Source organism: Corticium candelabrum, chromosome 8 (assembly GCF_963422355.1).
Source record: "Corticium candelabrum chromosome 8, ooCorCand1.1, whole genome shotgun sequence".
Classification (NCBI taxonomy): domain Eukaryota; kingdom Metazoa; phylum Porifera; class Homoscleromorpha; order Homosclerophorida; family Plakinidae; genus Corticium; species Corticium candelabrum.
In genome coordinates this window covers 2,658,240-2,668,874 of record NC_085092.1, presented here as the reverse complement: position 1 = coordinate 2,668,874, position 10,635 = coordinate 2,658,240, and the positions used below count along the sequence as shown (strand labels likewise).

Sequence of the window (10,635 nt, the reverse complement as noted above, 5' to 3'; positions counted from 1 at the left end):
TGCCGGTTTGGGGTACAACGGGGAAGTGTCTGGCCAGAGGACAGAGACTGGTTATTCCAAACAAGTTACGACATAGAATTCTAAAGTTGGTGCACGAAGGACACATTGGAATGACACGCATGAAAAAAAGAGGTCGGGATTCGGTTTGATGGCTACGTCTGGACAAACAAATTGAAGAATATGTGAGGTATTGTGATATATGTGCGATGAGTGGGAAATCGATCAAACCTCGAGGTGCTCCCTTACAGCCGGTAGAGTGGCCGGAACAACCGGAGGATAAGTTGCAAATTAACATTTTCGGCGAAATACAGGCAGCACGGAATAGTCAACGATTTATCACTGTAGTTCATGATATGCATTCGAAATGGCCAGAAATTCAGACAAGTAAAGATGTTACCACAGAGACAGTTATTACGTTTCTTCGGACACTTTTTGTGAGATGGGGTGTACCTAGACAAATCATTACTGACAATGGGCCGCAATTTACATCCTACCGATTTCAAGAGTTTTTGAAACAACACAACATCAAGCACATGCGTACCTCATTTTACCACCCACAAGGAAATGGGGGAGTTGAACGGTTCAACCAAGTGTTGAAGCATGGATTGGTAACACATTTAGCTGAAGGAACATCAGTCACGGAGGCCCTTCAATCATTTCTTTTCAATTATCGAGCAAAAAACCATGCCTTAACTGGGAAGTCACCAGCAGAGTTGATGATAAGAAGGAGAATGCGGGAACCGTTATCAATGCTGAACCCAAGTACCGCTGGAGAGAAATTACAAAGTACTTCTTATCAGAGGATATGGAACAAGATTCACCTAAAACAAGCAAAGCAAAAAAGTGTATACAGATGACGATAGGTCCGCGGTACATAGGTCTATTCAACCAGGAAACTGGGTTAGGGGAAAAGACCCTATGCAGGCCACAAGCTCAAATTAAAGTTGTCAGAACCAATACGAGTCCAGAGGACACTCGCAGAGTTTCCATATCGATTACAAGATGCATCGCGTTGGCATGTCAATGCGTTAGTGGAAACAAAATGGGAAATTGATTAAAACACAGATGCAAGACCGGCAGATCCCATACGCCCTTGGGCTGGACACGAAAGGGACGAAGAAGATAAAAGAGAACAACCAGAGGTTGAAACTAAAAGATCAATGAGGAACAGACAAAGACCACAACATCTGAAGGACTATTATGTACAATACAATACTTAGATGGGACGTAGAAAGAAAAGGAATATGTGATATACGGGTATATTGATTAGATAATACGGGACTTAGAGAAAGAGGATTTGAGTCATATGAGTTTTGCGGTGTTTGTAGATATTCGGTTGTGCAAACAAATAGGTAGTTGTGTTACGATACAACAATGTGCCTGCTAGGCTGTTAGTACGCAATGTAGAGGCTTGAAGCAAATTGCATGCGACAATGGAAGACTTAGCTAAACGAGAACCCTGTGCTCTACATGGAGTAGCGTCGTGCCGTGCCAGAGACGTCGGAAGACGTCGCTACGGCTGTAAGTGTATTACCACTAGCCTGGTACGTACCAGACCATCTCGCGTGCCAGGTTCCCGCATAAAACGACGATGCCAGAGTGGGTCTGGGATCATCCGAATTACTGCGTTTATTCTATTAGATGATCAAATTAGCTCGTCTTTCAAAGCCCTAGGTAATTAAATTAGTCTAACTGCTATTTTTATATGTCTGACGGTGGACGCGTTTCTCGTAACGTTGCAGTCGTTAAATTTCTCTTTGACGTTGAAAAACGTGCAGGATGTTTTCATTAGGTGTACAAGAAATGGTAAGCTGGGGGTTAGGCAACTATTTGGGTACATTATTCTACGGTATGCATTCACAGCGTGGTATTATAGAATCTAGTGGATGATATAGCGTTGCGTACATAATCGGCACATGCAGCTGTGCGCAGACTCTTGACAAAGCGAGAAATGGCATCTAAAAGCGTAAATTTTTAACTCGGTCTGAATTCTGCTCTCTCTGACATATTCGGACATCCTACCTTCCGTGAAGGTAAGCTAGAGGGCTCCAAGGTTATTCTTTCGAACAAGAATATGTTTCTTCGACTGAAAACTTCTGACGTCAAGTCTTTGCGCTACCTAGACGTGCCTGCTCTGCCTTGCCCTTCTCTTGAACGGACTGTGTGTTGTCATAAAATCTTTGATGTATGATCAGGTACATGTATGGCCTCGGTGACTGAGGCAGTCAGTTTGCTTTAGTTATCGGCCAGTTTCAGATCAAAGTCAACAAATTGGTAAAAAAGGCGTGCCACTTGTCCCACGAGAAGCTGTTTGAATCTCTTCCACAAAGTACAGTACAAAGTAAGTGAGTACTATTTGGTCAGGCAATGCTAGATAACAGTGGTTTGTCTAGTTTATACGTCTCCAAAAGCGATTACGTCACGTTTTAGGAAGAACGCATTAACTAGGCAGTTGAAGGCAGTAGTCTCCTTCTGTGCAATTGATAAAATGCACTTGATTGAGGAGTAGGGCTCAACATTTAGTTCTTCCTATAAAGAACTGAGTTATATTCGTTCTTGCCTGCCTACTGACCGATTATGGCTTCTTCAAGCAACAGCTCCACTTTGTCCTATTACTGCTGTAACCCAACATCTGAATGCCTAACTATGTTCTAGTATCTAGATCTATAAATCGTCCAAATTTATTTTGTTTCTTTAGATTCATTCACGTCTATTTCGCCTGTGTTCCACTTGTTGACTTCTATGTTGTTTTCTGCAGTCTTTTGAAGATATTTCTAAAGACCCGAATATTTACAGTGGTACGCAAAAGTAAGTGAACCCTTGTAAAATCAAGGTTTTTCTAAATTCCTAACCGTTAAAAGATATTAGAGCCCCGTAATGTAGCCTGTGCATATTACTGACAACTATGCCTTTGCTAAAAGTTGAAATAACTGTTTTCGTAAAGGAGAAACCAAGTTAATCACAACGTGTGCATGGCAAAAGTATATGAACCCTTGGCAAAACTCTTCTCAGCGCTTCAAATACCGGCAGTTTTAAGCTGTTTTAGTGAGGTTTCTCTCACATTTTTAGTGGCGAGTTTGCACTACATAAATGCTTGATGCTAGAAGCGCGTAAGTTGCAACTCTGAAGCATTTTTGAGTCTCGTTAATGGCGCGCAAGAAAGAGCTTTCCGAAGATCTGCGAAAACGAGTCGTCGAGTTTCACAAGCTTGGAGAAGGTTACAAGAAAATCGGAAGACGCCTTTCAATTCACCAGTCGACGGTGCGGCAAATAGTGTACAAATGGAAAGCTTTGAATACGACAAAATCACTTCCTCGGTCCGGCCGTCCGAGAAAGCTGTCGGGTCGTACCTTGCGAAATGTCCTCCGAGATGTCACAAGCAATCCGCGAACGTCAGCAGATGATGTGCAAAAGTCTTTGAAGGACGCAGGAGTCGAAGTGCATCAAAGCACAGTCCGTCGCGCACTGGACAGGGAAGGATTGCATGGCCGAGTAGCAAGAAGAAAGCCACTGCTGTCACCAAAACATCGCAAAATGCGTTTGACTTTTGCCAAAGCTCATGTCGACAAAGAGAATGCATTTTGGAAGAAAGTTCTTTGGACAGATGAAACAAAAATTGAGCTGTTCAGCCACAACGACGTTCGTTACGTGTGGCGAACAAAGAATACGGCCTTTGACGAAAAGAACGCTGTCCCCACTGTCAAGCACGGTGGAGGAAGCGTTATTCTTTGGGGTTGCTTTGCAGCGTCTGGCACAGGAAAAGTAGAATTCGTTCAAGGCCGCATGAATTCTACTCAATATCAAAAGATTTTGGCCGACAATGTTGCTCCATCCGTCCGTCATCTTGGTCTAGAGCCAAACTGGATATTCCAGCAAGACAATGATCCAAAACATACCAGTCGTTCAACCCGTTCGTGGTTTCAAGAACACTCGTACACTGTTTTAGAGTGGCCTAGTCAGAGTCCAGACTTAAATCCAATAGAAATGCTTTGGCGAGATCTGAAGAAAGCAGTCCACAAGCGCTCTCCAAAGAATTTGAAAGAGTTGAAGTCGTATATTGTTGAAGAGTGGGGAAAAATTTCACCAGAGAGGTGTCAACGCCTTGTTGAAGCATACCAACACCGTTTGCTTGCTGTTATTGAAGCAAAAGGTGGAATAACTAAGTACTAATGAAAGGGTTCACATACTTTTGCAAAGAACTACTTTTGATGAACTCGAGTTTTCTTCTACAAACTAATTATGAGAGTTCAGTTCTACCTTCAGCAAAGGCATAGATGTCAGCAATTTGCACAGGCTACATTACGGGGCTCTAATATCTTTTAACTGTCAGGAATTTAGAAAAAGCTTGATTTTACGAGGGGTTCGCTTACTCTTGCGTCCCACTGTATTGCAGATCAAAGGAAATATTGTATGATGTGTATATCTATCTTGTCTACAGTTGCTGTAATCAATATCACTAGGTGTACAGTAGGACAATACTGTAACACAATGACACTTGGTGTCGATCAGAGCACAACGAAAAATTTCAAATGTGGCAAGGAACGAGTCATGGTAGCTACTGGTGCGTTTGGTTTTGATGTAGATACTGACAATGTTAGCGAAATTATCCTTTTTGATTTGCCAGACAATGGATCCGAGCTTGTGTAACTTGCTGGACGTAGAGGGATATATCCACAAATGTTGTGTCTTGTCGGTTTGTGGCATACTCTCAGGACCGTAGACTGCAACAATGAAGTTGTGAATCTTATACCAAATTATATCTGTTTGCAAAGAATTATTATTAATTTTGCACTCAGATGTGCCACAGTAATTTGTGCTGTTCTTTCTGCAATGCAATGCAGCGACCTTTTTTTCAGCCACAGGTGGACTGGACCTTACAACTTCGTCCTGCATGAGCTCTGCACATTGAGATCAAGTTGTGGTGTTCCTGGTCAAAGAGCTGCTTTGAGAAAAGCACTACTCGAACTAAGAAAAGACAGCTGGTGGCACAAGATACAGAATTAGATAACTAGATGGGGTGTTTTCTATGCCCGTGATTAATAAACTAGTAAAATGGAACAATATTTGCTCAGAAGATGATTTTAGGTCAATAGGAGTTTTAAGGGACTTTAGTGTACAGTAGCAGTACGTATTTAAGTTAATTGAGCATCACATTCCTTGCACTTTAGTCAAGGTAAGTAGTGATGGCACTAGAAGCTCCTCAGCTTGTAGACATAACGTTTTAGCAGAGCTTGAAAAACATTAGTAACTCACTTCAATTAATTTTTGTCGATACAAGTAGATCTATAATGAATACATGTATGTGTCCATTTCTGTCACAGTGGAATATCATCAAGAAAATCAATTTCTTCGTGGTCTTCAGTTGACTGGCTTCATCAATTCTCACATCTGTCTTCTTTAAGAACTTCTGTTATTCAGTTTTCGATAAGGCAACCTCATATCCTGTCTTCTGCTGTTATAAAATTTCTTTCCCGTATGAAAAAACATCTCTGGCGTTGTCATATCTTACAGAAACTGGGCATGATAGCGCAGAAGGTCTGGTACGAGTTTACTTCCTCCTGTAGTTTTGCGAGGTTGCCAATCATTAGGTGTAGTCCAGGACTTTAGTGCATCTGCATTCGAACTAGTAGAGCATCACATACTATGTACTGTTCAAACTGTTAATGATTACACAACCGCTAGCACAGTTGTGAGCTCATAATCTGATTTGGGAGACTTTAGTAATTTGTTTGCTGCTATCTATATTACTTAGAGTAATCGCCGAATGAATTGTTTTGATTTTTCTCTAATGTTATGTAGAATGTCATTAAATGCATCAATGCCTTCAGCAATAAATGTCTGTTCACCAAGTTTTAGCTCTTCCTGCTTAAGAGAATTATCAGCCCATTGCCTGGCTAGAGCAGTTTCATATCCTATCCTCCGGTTTTGTAAAACTGGCATTCTGAAGTCATCATGGGGTGTCTTCTCCTGGTTTGGTTGCTGTATGTCGCAAACCCAAATAGGCTGCAAAAATCTCTTTATCACACCTAATGGGAGCATCGCAAAGCAACTAAGATGCTAAGCTGACAAATTTCAGATAATAGAGCGTAAGGTTGCACATGATTGCGATACTCAACACTCTTATACATGGCTTTTCCATAGACTTTTGAGCTAGTAAAGTTGACAGTTCTGTTGTGTACCAATATGTAGGCTAGCCACTCTTTAGATTTGCCAAAAGATTTGTTGCTTTGTAATTTGTTCTTTTTGCTGCCACGAAATATAGCAACCACATGCGCCACCCACTGTCAGATGATTCGAGATCCATTCTCAAATCGAATGCAAATGGAGATTTTCTAAAAAGCAGAGCCATCTGCAAGAAAGATCGATGAAAATGGCAATGACAATCTTCATTCGTACAGATAGCATTTTGTCGGCAATTTCTCAGGAAATTGCTGCAGCTGCAAGTCAGTCAAGATACTTTGATGTGGTGCAATATAATCTGCATTGTTGCATTTGTTTTTAAAAAACCGTCATCGCAAAGATTCAGTCAAATGTGCTTGCAGTGCATGTCTCAAAAACTCATCTGATTGCTGATTTGTTGCAGCTACAGCCATATTACTTGTGTTCAGTAGTTTTCTCGAGTAGCCAATGAACAAGAAAGATCGGGTGAATCTCAAAGGTAATATAAATTACTTTCAAGCATTGGCAAATACTGTAGAAATACTTGGATTTTCTTCAGTCCAAAGTAACCGAGCATGAACTGCAAACTCATGCCAGCTATTACGCTGCGCTTCTAGCAAGCCACGTTGCACAAATGCTAACAGGAAGTGGGTTACATCCTCGCTATATGCTGTTCCAGAAACTGGGCCCAGTATCGGAAGCAGTGTTTACTTCACTTGGTGAAAAGCACGCATCAACATTAACGGAGTTTGAGCATGACCTGGGTTCTGCATTTGTCCCAGAAGGAAACAATATATGCCAAGAATGGGCTGTATGGTTGACTTCACCACATATGTGAACTAGCAACAGTAATCAACAACCCTCAAGCTGATCAACACCTTATCGATATTATCTATACGGTATTGAAGCAGTCGTTTAGCATATCAATCTAGACGCGGTAACTATATGCCCCAGTAGACGTTCTATGTGCTACTGTATGCCGTGCCTAATTGGCTAGGCTAACAAGACTACCAGCGCTACTTCTCTCAGCCCAGTGCTTCCCAGTCTTACATTCTTACTCAATCATGAAATTAGTGACAAGAGCCAATCACAGATGACTCAGTCAAGTAGCAGGACCCCCTTATCTAAAGTGCTGAAACAAGTAAAAGGTTAGGTATGTCGTCTTGTTCATTTTGTTGAAAAACTGGAAGAAAAATGGCTTATCTATTTGCCTTACTTTCTTAGCGCCACGTGTTGCATCGAGAAATCAGACGTAAGTCAGTATGATATATCCATGCAAGTGTTGTAGTCACATTGATCAGAGGGAGCCACACTAAGACAAATTGCACTAAATATGAGCAAGATGCTCTCGACACTAGAAAGGAGAAATTCACGAAAACAATCAATAGATACATTAATTGACTCACAACAATTAAGTAGCATCGAGCAAGTGCAAAACACCAATGTCTAATGTTTGGTTGGGCAATTCACCAAGTACAAACAATTGCGAATTTACCAACTGCAAATTCGTGAAGTTGAACATAGCTCATTTACACCACTAGTATTTTATTGAATAGCTGTGCAAGTCCTAAGGCAAGTTCCAAAGACTATTTGGCTACTAGTCTCCTTGCTATCAACATGAACAACGTTATAACAAAACATGCTTTCTATTAGTTGTCAAATCAGTTTAGAAATTCTTTGGTCATCTGTTCTTTGCATTCATATAACAAGATCTTTACTAAAACGCTTATCAGACTTGATTTACATAATATTTGGATGAGTTTGACTGTCAGGCCGACCGAACTTCTTAGGTAGAGTACATGGTTTATTAACTCAAAGCGCGCATGCGATGGAGTTACAGTAATGCCCAGAAGGACGGACAATTGGAATGCCGTGTGTACGCTGATTGTTATCCCTGGTTTTAATTAGTGTGCCGTGCAGTCAATGTGATGACCTCTCTGCATGCTTTCAAGAGATATGAAATAGCTATCGGATGTCGACAATGCCACGTGCCAGTCAATGCGTCCAGCCTCTTCTCATGCTCTTCGTTGGCCATGACTAATTAGATTCTTCAAGGTGGATAAACGCTTTGTAACATAGAAAGTTAGCAACTGACGTTTAGCACTTTAGCGCTTTCTCAATTGCAATTTAATGAGATTTTGTTTTATAATTTTTGACTGAGTAATATTATAGCAGCTCGCTTACATGTAGTCATACTTATGCTGAGTGGTGTTGTTTAACAGACTATATAGTGTTACGTGTTACGCATGTGTAGTAGAAGTGATGCCTTCTACTATACGTTGGACAACTAAAATCCCAGAACTCTTACACTTGCGACGTCCAGACGATTGGCTAAAGTGGAGGAAGCGCTTTGAGCAGTGTCGTATTGCCTGATTTCTGCAAGGCGAATGAGGTAGGGACCGAAGCCGGATAAGTCTCGATCTTTCTTTACTGTATGGGCACGGACGCAGAAGGTGTGCTAAGTCTACGAACATCTCAATCGAGAACCTTACCAAGTACTAACCTTTAATTTTTGTTTGGGCTAATGTTTGATGAGTGTTTTTGGCGTTCGTCGTATATCGCGCGACGTCATCTTCGAAAGAGTACTTTTCAACAGATGTCAACAGCAGGATAGGGAGTCAGTACAAAAATACACTACCATGTTTTGAAGTTAATGGAAGCTTGCAACTATGGTGAAATGAGGGATGACATGTTGCGTGACCACGTATTTGTCAGTGTAACGAGTACTACTATGACGCATGCCATTTCGGTGTAAGACTTGATTACACCTGTTTGTCTCATACGGTGTCTACCATCACGTTGGTGACAAGAGTTGGAATGGATTGACTGGAAATTGACCCACTGTGATGGCAGAATCGCATGATCTACAAAAGCTGCAAACATTATTGTCAGGGCCGACTCTCACTACCACGGCCGGTGGTGATGCCTGAACTTTTCAATGGAACTAAAGGACCGATCAGAGATTGGCTCGCAACTTCGAAATGTGCGCGGCCTTGAATTCTTGGGTAGGAGAAACACGCCGCAAAGTTCTGATTACCCCCTCCAGGGACATACAGGTTTAGGAGTTATACAATAGTCTCAACGAATCAATCCAAGGAAACTGCAGCCGTTTAACTGGAAGCCTTGCTGAGATGTTGAACCTTGACAGGTAAAAGACAAGATACAAGACGGAGTTTCGCGCCAGACGAAAAGGGTCAGTAGAAGACTCAACACCAAGAAGCAGAGTAGCTGTTATCCCAATACAAGGGACCGTCAATAGGGTACCAGTGGAACGATTGGTATACACGGAATCAGAAGCAACCATTATTAGCCAGGCGCTTCAGAAGCGAATACGTTGTGAACAGCTTATTCCAGTATATCGTGTTATTCTTCTTCTGCACTAGGGGTTCTGCCAATGACTGCTACTATCGGCAGATTACCAATAAACCACCTGGCCATACTATACAATGACGTAACTTACGTCTCTATAATCAACGTTGACTATCTCCACCAACATAACCTCGATGTCAGGTTTTTAACACAAAAACTGGAGACATCTTGTGACACGGTACCATTAATAATAGGTACATAAATTCTGGACCGCTGGCACGTGGTATTACATGAAACTGCGACTATTCCGGCGTTCCATGAGATGATTGTACCCGCGTTCCTACACTCCAAGCCTGGAAAGCCTCCAGTCTTCCTATGTGGTTTGGTGGAGCACCGACCAGAGTTTGTCGAGAGCAGTCCAACTAGACGCTGCACGGAACTGGTGCCCCTATGGGGAAAGATGCCACTACAAATTGCAAAACTCACGTCGACGCCGCAAATCACTCGCAAGAATGCACACGTATTCTTACCTTACACGTATTCTTACGTAAACTTACCTATTAGATCAAGAGAATTATGACTGTTTTATTATTAATCTTAACGAAATATATTCTAGTATCTCTTTATTGGTTAGATATAAACGATTCATTTCTTGCCCAAGTATCATTCATAGTCATTTCTGTTGTAAGTTGACTGCTTTAGCGCCGTAGCTAATCAACACACAGAATGATCACGTATGTACAGCACGTGTAGTGCAGGTGTTGCCTGCATTCATTTTTCAAGGGTAGATCCATCCACTTTTGGAAGTTTCCTTGCAACTTGGAAACATAACTAACGCCCTGCAGATCATGTCACAAGGTAGGTAGTTTCGTTCCACTTCCTTGAAATACGGACAAGACACCAGAGGGTGTCACTTTGTCGGCGCCTTGTTGCTTATCAAGAAATCAGTCGTCCGAAGGAAAGTGTGATAATCACGCAGGTGTTGTAGTTACATGGATCAGAAATGGGACTAGACACAAGACCAAATTGCCCTGAATATAAGGAAGATGCTCTCAACAGTAGTAAAATGGTATTCACGAAAAGCCATCGATAACGACGTTACTCACAACAAGCACCATCAACTGGATGCAAAGACACTAATGCATGTCTATAAGTGTTCGTTGTGTG

At 41.7% G+C, this 10,635-nt stretch overlaps 1 protein-coding gene across 1 annotated transcript; it reads left to right on the top strand.

Annotated features, from left to right (window-relative positions):
* Nucleotides 1-206: 206 nt before the first annotated feature.
* LOC134182831 (uncharacterized protein K02A2.6-like) lies at nt 207-857 on the top strand. The gene has a single exon (XM_062650272.1). It carries the CDS (start codon nt 207-209, stop codon nt 855-857), a length of 651 nt encoding a protein of 216 aa, XP_062506256.1.
* The last annotated feature ends 9,778 nt before the right edge of the window (nt 858-10,635 follow it).

Excerpts from the sequence above, each read along its gene's own strand:
- LOC134182831 (XM_062650272.1), top strand. The coding sequence starts at position 207 with ATGAGTGGGAAATCGATCAAACCTCGAGGTGCTCCCTTACAGCCGGTA.